The following is a 17,323-nucleotide window of genomic DNA, read 5'->3' as shown; positions in this document are numbered from 1 at the left end:
AATATTGATAATAATATGTACAAAAAAAAATATATATAATATTCAATGAATTATTTATTTATTATTATTTATTATAACATCGGCAACATCCATCATTAAATTAAAAACGTTAAATGTGTTTTAAGTGAACCAAAAACTTGTGCACATCATCATTTAATTAAAAATATGGATCAAATGTTATAAATTAATTAAAGTCGAAAATTAGCAACATACACACAGATAAATCAAGTCACAATGTCATCCGAATTACCATCATCAACTCTACGAAATAAATATTACTATTACTGGTGTTTAACATCCAAGAAAATATCGATCATAATCAGAGATTTTTTAGGTTTGATTTTGATATTCAAATTCAGATTCAGTTGGAACTTTGAAACGTACCGATGATAACATCTCTCTGAAGCTCCTAAAAAAAAACATTTGACTGACAACTCTCATATCTTTATACAAAAATTTGTAATGTGTTTACAATAATTTAAATACATTTTATGAACAATCATGTATATTATTTATTGTCGTCCAAAAGCTTAATTAATAATCTTTTTGTCGTCACATAATAATTAATCTCGTATCTGTTCACACAAAAAAAATAGATAAATCGTTAAGTGCTCCATTTTTTATCATTTCACTATAAATATCAAAGATTTTATACAAATTTATTCATTCCACAAAACACAACTGCGATTTGCTCTTATTTATTCGATTTTTTAAGTGATTTTATTTTATTTTTTTTGAATTTACCAAAGTGCTGTGATAGTGCCAAAAGAATTATTTTATATTAAGTGCTGTTAAAAATTATTTTTAAAATAAAAGTGATTTTTTTTGTAAATAGTTTTATTGATTAAAAACTCGAAACTGGATCGACAGCAAGAAATTAAATTTGCAAAGTGCCATAAGCACTTATGGGAATTTTTTAAATGATATTTTATTATTAAAAATATTATTTAAAAATAAATCAGTATTCTTTAATTATTTAAAAGATTAAATAAACTTTTTAAATAAAAGACACCAAAGCTTTTAAAATGCGTGGAAGTACAGCGGGTTTAACAGTGTCGGGTAAAGGGAAATCACCAGCACATTATGCATTATTATCGGTACTCGATTCAAGTCTTGCAATTTTTATATTATCACCAGCGGTTGTTGGTTACTGGCGTGCTGTATGGGAATTAATGTCAATTTATGTTTATCCCGAAGATCCATTTACAAGTGCATTAGTATCGGTTATATTTGGTTTTAGTGGGCATATTATTGCTGGATTATATCAAAATAATTTTGAAAAATGGTTGGATCCAGATAAAAGACGTTTAACATACTTAATTGGTTCACGACTTTATACGATTATATTTGCATGTGCTTGCGTTAATACATGGCGTGGTATTTGGTTATTGCTGGATACGTATATGGAATCAGAAATTCTTTTGTTAACATCATTAATTGCTAGTGTTGTGGCGTTAATTTTAATGCGTTGTACACGAAATTTATTAGCGGTACCATTTTGTATAGTAAATGATAGTGTTCAATCTTACTTTGAAATACCTACTTTTTATCGGGTGCCGGTAAGCCATAATTTATTTCAAATTTTTCCAGTAAATCTTTTCTTTGATTATTAAATTTGTGATTAATAGTTTTTTTCTATTGTTACAGAGTTGCGAAAAAAATCGACCCGCATATGTCTTGGATTGTCTTTTTTCTGTATTCGTTATTGGAACATTGGTGGTTTTCGTTTGGAGAGGCGCTTGGGTTATTTGCGACATTTATTTATATCCGGATGATGAAGGATCATCGGCAATCGGCAGTGTGGTAAGATTTGAATTTTCTTGTTTTTTCTAACTAATTAATCAAACTAAATCACGATTTGATCTCCCCGCGTAACAACTCCAATTGCCAGAAATTAATACAATTTTTATAATTTTGATTCTGAAATTATAAAGAACTGCCGATTTTTAGGTGACAGAAAATAAATTCCCCAAATTCGACCTTTACCCTTCCAAACACGAACGCTATATACGTTAAGCTTATGGGCTTATTTTAGATTGAAACATTTCTACTATGAAATTAATGGACTAAATAAATTAATTGTATCTTAGTTTTGAATAAAAACAAAATTGTTTAAATACTCTAAAATATTTCAAATAATTACTTAAAATTTTGATATGAAAGCAAGTATTAAGAAAAGCTTTCATAGAAAAAAAAATCACGCAGATTATTTTCAAATTTAAGATATTTAAGCAAATTCAAAATCTAAAATCAACTTTGAAATTATGTTCGGGGAGGTTAAAAAAATAATTATTTCAATTTAAGATTGACTAAATATACCTAAGAAAATCTATCAAAATTAATCTAAAATCTATTACTGGAGTTTTTTCGATTTTTAATAATTCGTTTAATCTTGGGAAGAGATGCGTCTTTAGTTAGGTAATCAAGTAAGGTTTTTTGGTCATTTTAAATAATTTTTTGACATTAATTTAAGCTTGTAATTGCATTTATCAGCTCCTCAATTTCAGAGGTTGAGTACACCTCCTTCATGCATATACCATGCACTACACCAGCCCATCACAACTATTAATTAAATTAATTGTGTTGCGACGGCGGGAATCGAACCCGCTACCCTATTGGTACGCCTTAACCAACTGAGCTAATAGTTAAATTAATTTTGTCATAATTCTAAAAGTGATAATGAATCTTTATTTAACTTTTCTGGTGGACTCTAAATTTTTTTACACCGCATTAAATAAGTTTCATAAATTAATAAATAATCAAAAATAATTAAAAACTTTGATTCTCATGCAAATTACCATAAATTTTAAATAATTTTATTCTGATAATAATTAATTAGTGGGAAGAATGATGTGTCCTAGTAGATATATAAAATATTGACTTTAGTTGAATGAACTGAGAAATAAATCAATTTTTTAATCATTGTTTATAAATTCATGATAACAGTGCTATTTGGTCCATTAACAATAATTAATTCTGGAAATGAAATTCATCGCTTATCTACTTATCTGTGTCAGATTTTTCTGAATTACCTTTTTATACCATGTATATGAAATAAACCAAGGTATACTAGGTGTTCATAAAATCACCTAATTAGTCCATTTTCGGTTGTCTGTCTGTCTGTCTGTCGTCTGTCTGTCATCACGATTACTCTAAAACGAAAAAAGAAATCAAGTTGAAATTTTTAAAGCGTGCTTAGGACGTAAAAAGTGAGATCAAGTTCGTAAATGAGCAACACAGGTCAATTGGGTTTTGTAAATTTTATACATAACTTATTTCCGTTTTTTTTTAAATAAAAAAAGATGTGTTATTTCTAAAAATTAATAATCGCGTGATCTATTTGCAAACACCCGAGAAAATTTATAAACAAAAAAATTAATTTTGTAATAAATGAATTAAAAACAAAACCGTGTGATCAATTACAAGTTAATTTTTATTATTAATTGAATCAAATCAAATTATTAATATTTGATTATTGATAAATAAAATGAATCTTTTATTTTGTCTCTAATAATATTTGTTTAGAAATTATTAGTTATTGATATAATAACAAAAGAATTATGTAGTAATTATGAATGTTTTAGTATTGTTATGGAATTTTCCCAATTAAACAAAAGTTTAATGAAATATTGAGGGCAGTATTTACCGTTTGTTTAAGATAGCTAAGTACAAACAATCAAATACGATTTTGAATTAATAATAATTTAAGAATGAATATTCTAGATCTTGTAAAATAGGCCCAGTAATAAAATTCGATTTTAGTCTTTATCTAAAAAACTATTCGATCAGTCAAGAAATGCACCTGATTTTTGTACTTTTTGGGTCAAAATTACCTTATTTACTGAGTTTTATCGAAATCGAAGCTAAAGATTCGATTTTTTGCAATTTTTTTACTCCTTTGAAAAAATCGAGAAAAACGGAAAAAAAAATTTTGTTTTGGAATTTGATGAAACTCGGTGGATGGGGTAATTTTGGTCCAAAAAGTATAAAAATCAGGTTTATTTAATGATTGGATGCAGAGTTTCTGAGATATCGTAATATTTGGATCGATTTTAGTCCGTATCTCAAAAACTATTCGACCCGTCAAGAAATGCACCTGATTTTTGTACTTTTTGGGTCAAAATTACCTTATATACTGAGTTTTATCGAAATTGGAGGTAACAAAAATTTTTCGATTTTTTGAAACATTTTTAAGATGTATCTTTTAAGAGATTAATTTAACACCACTTATTCCAGATAATAATCTTGAGATTTGCTCATAAAACTTTTATCCATATTGCGGTGTTTCTTCAAAAATCTGATAATTGATTATATTATGAAATTCCTTGAATAATACAATTATAATTCTTTTTATAACGCCTACATTACATACGTAATACATGAACGTTACTTAACATTATTTTAGTATATACGATGACCTTGCTATAAGGAAATTCGTAGGTTACGTATTTACTAAGGAAAACTAATTTTTTTACAAATTACCGACCTTTTATAATATACAGTATGATTAAAATGACTTATATGAATATGACTTATAATGTATTACATATAGGTTATCCTTTTCAATTGGATATTTCTATATCAAAAAATCTAGAGATTGTGATCAAAAACTATCTTAATTAAATATTTAGACAATCTTGTAGTTTATAATAATATCATAAAAATATAAGGTGGTCGATGATATAACAACAAAATTATCATTCAATTATGAGTTCATAGAAGATCCATAATTTGATGAACAGAGACGATTATAGTAAGAGTATTGATGATTGAAGAGCGATATCTATATTATAGAATGTATAAGTATCACTTACACACAATATATTATATATTTTTGTAGTTGCGCGGTATTGTAAAGCTAATTTAATAACTCATTACCGTGCAATTAACTAACACTTGTTTACAATACTGTAGGTTTACAATCACCTTAAGACTTAAAAAAGGGAAGGTTTTTTTGATTGATTTTTCTTATTTTCCATGAACTATACTTTAGAATAACAGATCTTAGATAAATCTTTACTATGCTGCATTATTATACCATGTATATATGAAATATACATAGTATATTAAGTTTTGTCCCAAGTTTGTAACGCTTAAAAATAATGATGCTAGGAAAAAAATTTTGTCATAGGTGTTCGAAAAATCACCTAATTAGTCCATTTCCGGCTGTCCGTCCGTTCGTCCGTCTGTGGACACGATAACTCAAAAACGAAAAAAGATATCGAGCTGAAATTTTTACAGCGTACTCAGGATGTAAAAAGTGAGGTCAAGTTCGTAAATGAGCATCATAGGTCAATTGGGTCTTGGGTCCGTAGGACCCATCTTGTAAACCGTTAGAGATAGAACAAAAGTTTAAATATAAAAAATGTTCCTCATCAAAAATTAAACAACTTTTGTTTGAAACATTTTTTCGTAAACATCACTATTTACACGTGAGGGCGCCAAGTAGGCGCAAATTTTATAATATGTACTATACTTGATTATCACTTATGTATGTGTCACATGTTTGTATGTGTAATGTGATAAAGAAATCAACACTGACTATGCATGGTATTTCAACAATTAACTCAGTCAATTGTTTGTTTTCACATGTTTTAAATTAACATAACTCACCTAAACATAAAATGAATGTTGAGTAATGTATAAGATGATGATCTAACATAAATTAGGCCAATCTAGTAATAAATAATTAATATATAGTTCAAGTAAACATCCTATATATATATATTATAAGTAATAGTTTATTTAGTATTTGTACTATCTTAACAAATGTAGTATAAATAATATTTGTAATGTATAACACGTAAAGTTCATCATATAATTGCATAAATCAACTAAGATTTCCGGTGTAGCAAAGCAAACGTCATTTATAAGTTAAGTATATTAGATATAGACTATATTATATAGTGTTATACTTATATTTAATAGTTTTATAGTATATGCTATAAAAATAATGTATTAGTAAGGGAATGTGTTGCACCTGAAACTAAACTTATATTTATGTGCTTTTTTAAAGCCCTGCATTAAATTACTTATTGTTGTTGTTTACATTTAATCATGCACACGATATTTACATCATGGTCTATTCGACTAATTTTGATATATAATATGTTGCACATTCGTAAACTAAATATTGACAAATATCTTGTCTAGTAATCTTCATTAAAGAGAATTGAAAAAAATACACTCGAACCAGGACTCGAACCCTGCATTAAAATATATTGAACCAAAGTACAGTATATTTTTATAAAAGCAAATTTGTTTACACAAAATTTTACCAAAATTTCAAACAACTGTATCTCTGCGAAAATCATCGAATTTGGAACAACTATAGCTCGTTTGAAAACTTATATTTTCTAGTTTTGGAATCTATTACTCAATAATTTTTATCATCCCGTTCCGCTTTGCACAGAAGATGGAAAGAGTGAGAAATACTATCACAAAATTTTATATAAAGCTTAGAAAGGTATACAAATTTTAAAAATTATTTTACAACAAATTTTTTAAGATCACTCCAAAATTCGAAAACAAAATCACTCTTTATCCTACCAGCCAATCATTCTTTATCCTACCAGCATTTTTATAAAATAATCTGTAGCTCTCCAGTAAATAACAAAAGGTACACTTTATTCTAGGTTCTACATCTTACCCTACTTATAATATGAATTGAGATTATTACTTTTTATTGTTATCACTGATCACTGAACTTTAATTTGTTAAATTTTATGTTGTAATCTGAATATTAACACATTTATTTGTATTGGTATTCAAATTAGATATTTCTAGAATATTTCTAGAATAGAATAGTAGCCATCATTTGAATGCTGGAGCACAGATTTATGTAATATAATATCTATTAATATTTCTTTGTCCTTAATTTATATCATTATTTATAAAAACGTAAGAGTCTCTTACCTAACTCTTATCTGGCGATGTATTGGAAATATTTTCGTTATTCTTAAGACAGTTTTTCCCACTTTTTCGCCTTTAAAAGTTAATGAAAATCAGTGTTGCAATTATATTCCATAGAGCACGTAATAAAAATATATCAATAATAAAAAAAAACTTCTACATCGTTCACGTTTTGTTTTTTCGCCAGTAAGAATTCGACCACAATTCTTTAACTCTCGTTAATCCACCGCTTGTCTCTCTAATTAGAATCCTCATCAAAAACTTTTTTTACGTTGCGTTCGCGGGACCCTGAATTGCGTTGGACCTGAAGCATTGGTAACTCTTGCTTTATGGCAAGTTCGCTAATGATAAAAATAGTAATCTATATATTGTTAGGCCCTGGGCAGCGTTATCCTTAAAAACGTGGTTCTAGCACACTAAATCATTCATATTATTATTAAGTAATAATATTTTAAATAACCTAATTTAAAATATTTATTCATTAATCTAGTCAGCAAATTTATATTATTAAATTAACAATCATAGTATTTGAAGGTGTAATACAATGGCTTGGTTTTGATTATATTTAGGTACTTGTCAGCAAAAAGCAATATCCAATATTCAATTTTTACGTCATTTTTGACCTAATTGTTTTATATTTAAAGGCAAACTAAAATAATCAAAATTCATACAGTGACTATTACAACTTGAACGTCAACTTGATTATACTGTGATTATTACAAACTAAGTTTTAAAAACTATTAACTTCAACATCAAGTCAAACAATAAAGTGATATTATCAAACATAAAAAAAAATCGTTTTCATCCTACAAGGATTTTCCTGATTAATCCTTCACAATAAACAATCAGGTGGTGGCAGCATCTTCCCCTGGACCCCTACACAAGGCAGTTCCGTAACAATATATACAAATGAACCCATATTCTTTCTGGTTATCGTATCATGCCTGAACGGATGGGACAGTTTCGCTTATTCTTTTTTTTGTTGTGTTCATTATTACCAGAAGAAGGTTTGTATCAAAGAAAGAATTAAGAGAATTGAGTGAAACATTAGAAAATTTATGAAAAAATATTGAATGCAATAAATGGTGGGAACGCATATAAATAATGCATTATATATATATTATATTATGTACTTATGTATTTATTTGCGCTCCCACCATATTTATCTAGAATTGTGATGAGGTTTTCCCCATTTATTCGTTTTTACATAGAAGTCATTAAAAACCGTATTAATTAATACTTGGGGGAAAAAAACCTATGTTAGGTTGAACAATGTTGTTTTGAGATAAACGGATTTAAAATTTTTATTATTCTGTCTAATCTGGCTACTTTGGTATAATTTTGACTGTATAAACATTTACTAAATAAATGATTTTTAAATTTTGTAAACAAATTTTTTTAAATTTCAATTATTTCTTGGAAAAAATTGGAAAAACAAGATATTATATATACATCTAGAAATATTACCTAAAAATATTTGTTGTTGTTGTAATAATAGCAAATCAATACTATAAATCTAAACATTTATACTTGGATATATCGGAGTCAGATGATTAATAAGATCTATAAATAGTAAATAATACCTATATTTAATCTATAAACGTCAAAAAACAACACACTGAACGATGTAATGTTTTAATACTTAAAGCATTTTGAACTTTTGATAAAGACGAATTACATAGAATTTTGATAACAAAAGAATATTGATTATATTGTTTTAAACCAATTGAAATAAATCATTTTCCTGCTTATAAATTAATAAATTTAATGATAAAATATATTATTATTATTAAAGTATCTATTAATATGCTTGTTATATTATCTAATAAAAAATTAATTAGTTATAAGATTATTAATTTTTTTTTGTTATATTAAATTTAAAATTATGCAAAAATATTTAATAAGTTGGATAATAATACAAAGACATCCATTTGGGGCTTTTTTCAAAAATTATCAATAACAATAAAATCGTCTCTACTTAAATACCTCAAATGCGCATCAATGTTTTTTTATCATTGAATTTCAAAAGTCAATTTTTAATGGTCATATGATTATGACTAATGATATATATAATGACCATTCATTAAAAACGTGTACTACAATTTTAAATTGAGAAATCATATGAAAAATCGACAATAACAAACATGTCTTATAAAAGATTTTGATTGATCAGCATAATATTTGTAGCATAACTGTGTGAAGTCTGACGGCCTAATTTTTAACTTTAATCATATTTTTTAATATTTATTTATGGAAATTGTATAAAAAAAATTAGGGTCGTGTTGGCTATCTTATGCCATAATGTCAAGATCGTTAATTTTTATTGGTTTTTCAAATTGATTTATGAAAAGCTTAAAATTGCGTCACTATTAGGATAATATTGATTCGAGTCCGTCATTAAAGACGCGTTGAAGTAAAGGTCAGAAGCACAAATTAGAGAACAATCGAACGTTTATACGCTTGAGGCGAATGGTTTGGTTGGTGATATGCTAGTGTGATATCGCCAGAGATGTACTTTTGAAATGTATCCAGATATAGATATACAGATACTTACAGTAAAATATGTCTAGATATAGATACAGATACATTTTTTTAAATGTATGTAGATACCACTGTTCTTGGATACTAAAAATTTAGATACATTTAAAGATACTTTTTAAATTTGGAAAATTAAAAACTTTTTATAGTTTTTATTTAAGACTGTTCTATATATATTTTTAATTGGCGTGAAATCATTCTTTGACTGACTTAAACTTAAACTAAAAAAATAAAGTTTCACGCAAATAAAAGAATGATTTCACGCACATTCAAAATGTATAGAGTAGTCTTAAACAATAATTTTTATTTTATTACTTTTTAATTCATACACATAGCCAAGGTCTTACTTAAATTTCACAAATTCAATTACATAAATATGAATTTATAGCTATCTTGCTGGTAAAAATTGGGTGTAATCTTAATAGCAATCTCCTAAAACAATAAAAAATATATTAAACCTTATTATTCTGGAATGAGACCCACGAAATAGATTTTTTGATTTAATAAATGCCTAAAATTACTTTTGTGTTTCATTTTCTTTATTTTATGTGAGACAATCTTGGCTTCCGTGTTGCATCGTATGAGATTTAAGGCGATTAGGGGAAATACCAATTTTGTTTATTATCTTAGTTTAGACTAAATGAATAAAAGCTTCTTAGATTGAGACTTAGACTTGCTAGTTAGATCATTCGTCTCTTGAAGGTACGAATATATTTACGTACTATTTAATAGATTCATCTATTAAATAGTTAGTGCCATCTTTACTTAATCTTATAATTGATTAACTTTTCTTAAAATATGTTATTAAAGTAACCTTCTTTGATAATAACTTAATTGTATTATATCATTTTTTTAAACTATGAAATGATTAATAAGTTAATTATATAATAGCATTCACAGAATATTAAATAAATGTATTAATGTGTAAGCATATTTAAAAAAAAATAATATTGACTCAAGCTAATTAAAGTCATTAATTTATATCAAGAAAAAAACTTCCTTTTTGAATTCAATTGAATGAGCCGTCTTTTCTTTAATCTTTGAAGAAAACTTCAAGGAAATATCATTCTTAATCAAAAACTGCATATGCCTATATACTGTATCCTCAGTAAACGGAAATGATGATGGATATTTTGCTCAGTGTAACTCTAACATACAGTTCACTTTTAGTTGAGTCATGTATATTTTGCAAGTTGAAATTGCTTTGATTTCTTAAGATATCGGAGGCAAAATTATTTCCGAATAAACCGTGAACCTATTTAGTATACCTACGTACTAATAATGAAAAATAAAGGCTCCTTAAAAACTCATAATTATGCCTTGATAATGAATTTAGAAGAAATATCTTTTCAAATGATGTATATATCTGGCCTTTATACTCAACTTTCTGTAAGCCGCATTTGACATAAAGAATTCTAGCTAAGTGAGAGCGTCCAAGAAAATATGAATTCTATAATCGAATACTGATGTGATGAGTGATTTTCTCACGTGTTCTGCACATGCGACAGTAAAAAATATTAGAGCAGAGAAATAATCTAAATAATTAAATTCAATTTGATAAATTTCATCATATTTCTACACAGCTCTTTTTTATTTTACTGGGTACGACTTACATTAAACTACCGAAAGTACATGAGCAGGCCCGAAAATTTCTGTTAATATTTTTTTTACTTACACTTTTACTCTCGTGGTGAAAGAAATTCTCACAATTTCTGAAGGACTTGAAAAAAAAACTTTTTTTTATAAACTGTAGATTAGTTGAAAATTATATGAAGAAAGAAAACCACATATATCATTTGAAAAATAAATGTTATTTATGTTTTTAATCGAGGGTGAGCAAAATGCTCATAGTGCGAGTGCTGACAGGTTAAAGAGATCATACTTCTGACTTTTATTAATTCACAAATAGTTTTTTAATTCACAAAATAGTCACAAATTACGCAAACTTTTAAACAGATCATTTGAGACCCTTAAGGAGCTTTTTAAAAATGAATAAAATTGTAGTTTTACTATAAACGAGCTTTTTTAATTTATAGATCTTTTTTTTCTTTTTAGATATTGGGTTATATCGTTACCATATCAGCATTTTTAATTCAACCTTTAATGAAATGGGTTTGCGAGAAAACAACTGGTTTACTAAGACTATGCATAGCAGACATTTATTTTTTGTTTGCTTTTATTGGGACTGTAAATGTATGGCGTGGTATATGGAACGTTTTGAATCTGTATTATTTACCAGGTATGACATGGAAAAATTCTTATATTTTTTTTTACTTTATATTTTTGGCGCCATTGAGTATTTAGATTATGAAAAGTTACAGAAATTTGATAAAATTGTTTATCATTTGCTTAGAAATCGCAAATATTTATTTTATTTTTTTACTAATTTTGAATTGATTTAATTAATAACGAAAAAGGGGAAGTACAAAGTTTGGGGAAGTACAATCATCACCGTTTATCCGTGATGTCGCAAGGTATGGAGTTGAAAATTTACTTCAACTAATGGTCTTGTGAAACATTCTCGAAAAAAAAAAAAAATATATAGAGAATAGTTTTCGAAATTTGCGAATACCAAATAAATGGCGGCTGAAAGACCACCATAACTGTTTTAAACCCTTCTAATTTATTAAAAATAATACAAGCACTGATATTCAACACTTCTTTGCAGGGTATTTCAACAACTCAGTCAATTGTTTGTCTTTGCTTTTTTTTGAACTTATAGAAATTATTGTCTAGTTTGTAGTTCAGTTAGTTACAAAAGCGCTTTTTTAAAACTTTCTTAAACTATTATTTATTAATATCAATGAATATCATGTTATTTGCGCTTCCACCATCAAAGATTTTTTAGTGAATCGTTAATTCCGAGGATACTGATCAGAATAATTGAACGACCTTGATAATAAACGGTCCTTGATAAGTTGTTTCAATTCATTCTGACGTTCTGAAGTGGGTGTAAATCGCGCTCAAAGATTCCGTTACATAGATAGGTACATATCACGTTAAAAAAATGTGTTAGAAAATGTTGCAAGTCGGCCAAGACTGAGGTAGTAGGACATTAGGCTTGTCATTTTCTCGCTGCTTTCTTAGAGTAGGCTAAAAAATGTTTCAGTGTTGAAATGTTCACCGAAAATGAAGGATATTCGATAGTGAACCACTAGTTAGCATATTGAAAAAATTCGTTTTCATTTTTGAAGTTCTTAATCTCACTTTTTTCCACCTGCGTGATATAGTATTTTTTGAAAAAAGCTACAGGCAAACTATATTGTTTTTTTGAGTATTTAATTTCGGCATTTTTTGTTCAAAACGTATGTGCGCAAAATTTTATAAAGATCTAAACTTTTTAAATATTAAACCCACAATCTTACTTGACAAAAATCAGTATTATAATAAATTACAAATTTTTCGGTAAAAAAATAATTATTTTTTATCTCAAAATTTGTAAATTTTATAAGTAAAGACAACTAAATCCTTTTTTATTATTTATATTTAAAGTTAAAACCAGATACTGATATATATTGCTTAACTTCTCATAGGATTAATGGAATTAAAACTAATAATCCTTTGTTAAGCATATTAAAAGTATTTTATTCTATTGAATTCGATTTGTTTATATCTAAATCACATGGTTTGTCGGTAAAATTAGGCTATTCATTACAAAAATTTATCATTTTCAAATATCAGTAATCAGGCAAATAAGTACATTCATTTTGTTTTCATGCAAGTTTTAAAAATAGACTGAGAGAGATTTGAGTGCGCAAAACGGGCGTAGATAAATAACTTTTTTAAACGTGACATTTTTCATAGTTAAAAAAATAGTACCTGTTTAAGTAACAACATATTTGATTTCAGTTTCAAGTATAATCAGAATTAAAAAAGGAATTATTGTTTCCTATTTTTATTTCAATTCAATAATAATCACTGTAATTAGCAACTTGATGCAAATCAATTTATCTATCACATGTATCAATCATACTGATTGACCTATGTAATTGATTGTAGTAATCAATGACTTGAAACAATGATATAATACTATTGGTTCTAATCAAAACATGTGGTAATGTAAGTAATGTAACGTGCTGTCACCAAAACAAACTATTTAGATTAGGTACTCGAAAATCTCCAGAATATTTGACCTTCTATTATTTTGTCATTCGGTTTTTAAGTTTGTACACATTTGGACTTTCACCTATGTGTGTCCATTAATTGCATGAGTTTTATGAAACTGCCAGCCAAACCCTTGCGGAATTTCGTAGAGTGGTTCCGGTGGCCATTGCCATTGGGGGCCCATAAACAAAAACGAGTTATATATATATTCTTCTATGTTGAATAGGCATTTTTTCTTTCCTGTTTTTCTCTAGTTGTTTAGTCATTTTTTTAAAATAAAAATGGCCAGAGTACTTTACTTAAATCATTAATTTTTATCAGTATTATTTTATACAATAATCATTGGGAAATATTATTTTTCAAGTACCTAAATTTTTCCAATTTTTTTTGCTTCTTGAATACGGAAATTTTAATTTAAGTGGACGGTCGGTCGGCCTCTGTTATGTCATACAATATCTTATCATTTTGTTTGTTTAGTAGCTTCTTGTCTTTTATTTAGATGCTTTAGAATCCTAGAAGCTTTTATTGAATTTCTGCAGATAAATATATCGTTCAAATACTCAAATAATCAATTAATTGGTTAAATAAGAGCTTTCCTTAACAAAAATGAGTGTATTTGTTTTTCCAATTTTATTTAAAAATTACAAAAATTGATCTTATTTGAATGTTTTTATTTTGGGATTTAATGTTTGTTAGGTCATTTGACTTTAAATTTTCCATCCTATGAACCTGATGTATCTAGAATTAGAATTGGGAACGGTAACTCGCATGCACATTCTCATGTGCCCGCATGCACAGCCGCAAACCAGCCACCTGCTTAACTCGCCCCCTAAACATACCACAATACTAAATAATACCTCAATAATATTTAAATACCTGTTCACAATTCTAGATAAATATGGTGGGAGCGCAAATAAATACATAAGCACATAATATAATTTATATAATGCATCATTTATCTGCGTTTTCAACATTTATTGCATTTAATATTTTTTCTTAAAGTTTCTTAAGTTCCGTTCAACTTTCTTAACTTTCTTAACTTTTTTTGATAAATATTTAGCACAACAAAAAAAGGATTAGCGAAATTGTTCCATCCGTTCACGCGTGATTCGATGACCAGAAGAAATAGGGGTTCATTTATATATAAATTATAATGAATGCTCTTAAACATTGATTCTACTTTCTAACACAAACCGTATATTTTGTTTCAGATGATCCAGAATTAAGCTGTTGGTCCACACATACAATATTCCTAATATTATTGATATTATTAAAATGTTCCAATTCAGTATTAGTGCGTGGTGTATATATTGATGCTGAAGAACCCGATGGTAAATGTGTTGTATTTCCATGCTATTATTTACGCTTGTATTTCCAAAATGAACGTATTAAAAAACATTGTTTACAATTACAATCGTTACGTCGTAAATCTGATATTAGTTGCGGTGATTTTACAAAAGTTAAATCAATGCAACATGAGACAACAGCACATTTATGTACATGTCACATGACAAATGAATCCGTTACAAATCATATTACTGTCAATATACCATTAATGAATCCAATCAAAGAATGTAATATTAATGATAACCATGATGCTACGTTATAAGAAAACAATGACAATTTTATCCAAAAACTCATCTGTAAAATATAACAATCTTTGATTTGAATAAAAAGTTATTGTGGAAATAACTTTGCGATTTCGATTTGATTACGAGTGATGATGGAGTTTCCATGAGAAGAGTCAACAATATAAATGCTGGTATACTCGAATTTAAAAACTGATCTGAAAGTATTGGAATAATTTGTGATTAAAAGTACTCCTTAAACTTAAAGAATGTTGTTATTTTAAGGACGTTCCCTAAAAAAACATGATTGTATAAATATTTGAGACTTACATTTGAAATTTTGAGGGTGGATTCTGTTAGAACTTGGGAAAGTTAGAAGGGAAATAAGAGTAAAATTTTTCGATATATACCATAGTTTTGGAAATATTATAGAAGAAATAACACACAAATGCCATTCATTTCATTCCCATAAATGTATTTTATGGAAAAACGAGTACCGCTTGCATTAATGAGAATGCATGTATACACTTCTCCAAAATGATGATTTTTCGGGAACGTTCTAAAAATTTGAAAATCTGGAAAACTTGATTTAATATTTTGTATTTCCAACGTGTTGTCAGACGCTAAAATATTTAGACAATAGTAATTCTCCTGATTTATCTACGTTAGTGCCAGTAATGACTTCTGGCGAGGATGCTACAATCGTTTCAAAAAAAATCTTGTGGGCCAAGGTTGTCGAGAGTGAGACATTCGCGTTTTAGCGAAACAAACTCTTCAACCTAACACAACTTTCACAAATTGAAACAGGTTCGTATAACAACTGGGAAGAAGTTTTAAAAGTTTAACTAAAAATATTAAATTATATTACTTAATGATCACAAAATTATCGTTGAGCGGTCAGCTAAACTAGACAATAAGCTATGCGAAGACGTTTGTATATCAGTATGAGGCATCTGATTTTGAAACCTTGGCTTTGACAGATTGGGTCTTTTCTTTTATCCTAAGTTTACTGAAAATGATTATCAGGTGACCGCACACAGTGTTCCCAAGCGGTCACCCATCCAAGTACTGACTGTACCCAATGTTGCTTAACTTCAGTGATCGGACGAGAGCCGGTGTACTGACTGTGACATAGTCGTACGCTTTTTCGATCAGGCCACGTGTCCTGACGCGAGTTTAACATTTTTTACCCATTACAAAAAAAGTGTACAACGCCGCTAAAGAAGTTTTCACTTCAAAAAGAGTGCGGAATCTTGGAACCCCGCCTGTTAGGGGTTAAGCCATAGTAGGGGACCTAATACTGATGTATCACGATTTTTAAATATTAATGACTCTTGAGTGCCTATAATAGAACGTAGCAATAATTTGGTAAATTGTAAATATTTAATAATAAAATTGTAATATTATTTTAAATTATTCTATAATTTTATAAATTGTATATGTAGACATTACTTTGTATTATAAATTAATTAAATAGATCAGTTAGTAATTTCATCGGCGAAATGAAAAACGTAAAATTTATAAATTGATCAGTTAAAATTATTATTTATTTTTTTATATTTGTACAGTTAGAATAAAAAAAAATTAAAGCGCTTTTAAGTTAAATTATTAGATTTGTTCTTTTTTATTTACGCGTTTCACATTCTCCAAAAATGTTTCATTAATAATATTTTATCTTAAAATAATCGATTGGTGTCTGTTTAATTTTTTTTTCAATTACTCTTTGATTTTACTCAGATCCAAGCCGCATGTTTGTAAGTATAAGGAACAAATCTATTATTTTGCCAAAAATTAATTCCAGTTAATATTGAAAATAGTACCTAAGGATCATGATAATTGATTGTATACCGTTATTCCAGGTTTAGGATTATGTCATTTTCTCTGTATCTCGTTGAAGTCATGATGCAGACATCTTGTTTCTACTTATACTTACTGTTTTTAAATCATTTCGCTAAGTACATCAATAAGTGTGAGAGAGTACATATACATTAAGCAATATGTATAAGAAAGATGCTATTATATGCTTACTACTAATGTATTATGTATATTTTGTCACGCTCGTTGATATACTCGGAGGCATTATTTAAAATATACTATTAAGCTATACAATTTTAGTAAGTAAAAGCTGGATTTGCGGCGCTTGGTGACTTGACCGAGAAGGAGAAAGGAAATATATTCCTTTAATCAGCTGAACGAGAAAT

At 27.6% G+C, this 17,323-nt stretch overlaps 1 protein-coding gene across 1 annotated transcript; it reads left to right on the top strand.

Moving 5' to 3' along the window:
- Positions 1-971: 971 nt before the first annotated feature.
- On the top strand, positions 972-15,416 carry LOC123294880. Its single transcript, XM_044876064.1, has 4 exons — positions 972-1,559; positions 1,648-1,803; positions 11,506-11,689; positions 14,766-15,416. Exons 1-4 carry the CDS (start codon positions 1,026-1,028, stop codon positions 15,161-15,163), a joined length of 1,272 nt encoding a protein of 423 aa, XP_044731999.1. The 5' UTR covers positions 972-1,025; the 3' UTR covers positions 15,164-15,416.
- Positions 15,417-17,323: the final 1,907 nt, after the last annotated feature.

This window comes from Chrysoperla carnea, chromosome 3, assembly GCF_905475395.1.
Source record: "Chrysoperla carnea chromosome 3, inChrCarn1.1, whole genome shotgun sequence".
NCBI classification, from domain to species: domain Eukaryota; kingdom Metazoa; phylum Arthropoda; class Insecta; order Neuroptera; family Chrysopidae; genus Chrysoperla; species Chrysoperla carnea.
Note: the sequence above shows the minus strand (reverse complement) of the source record. Positions and strands in the feature narration are given on the sequence as shown.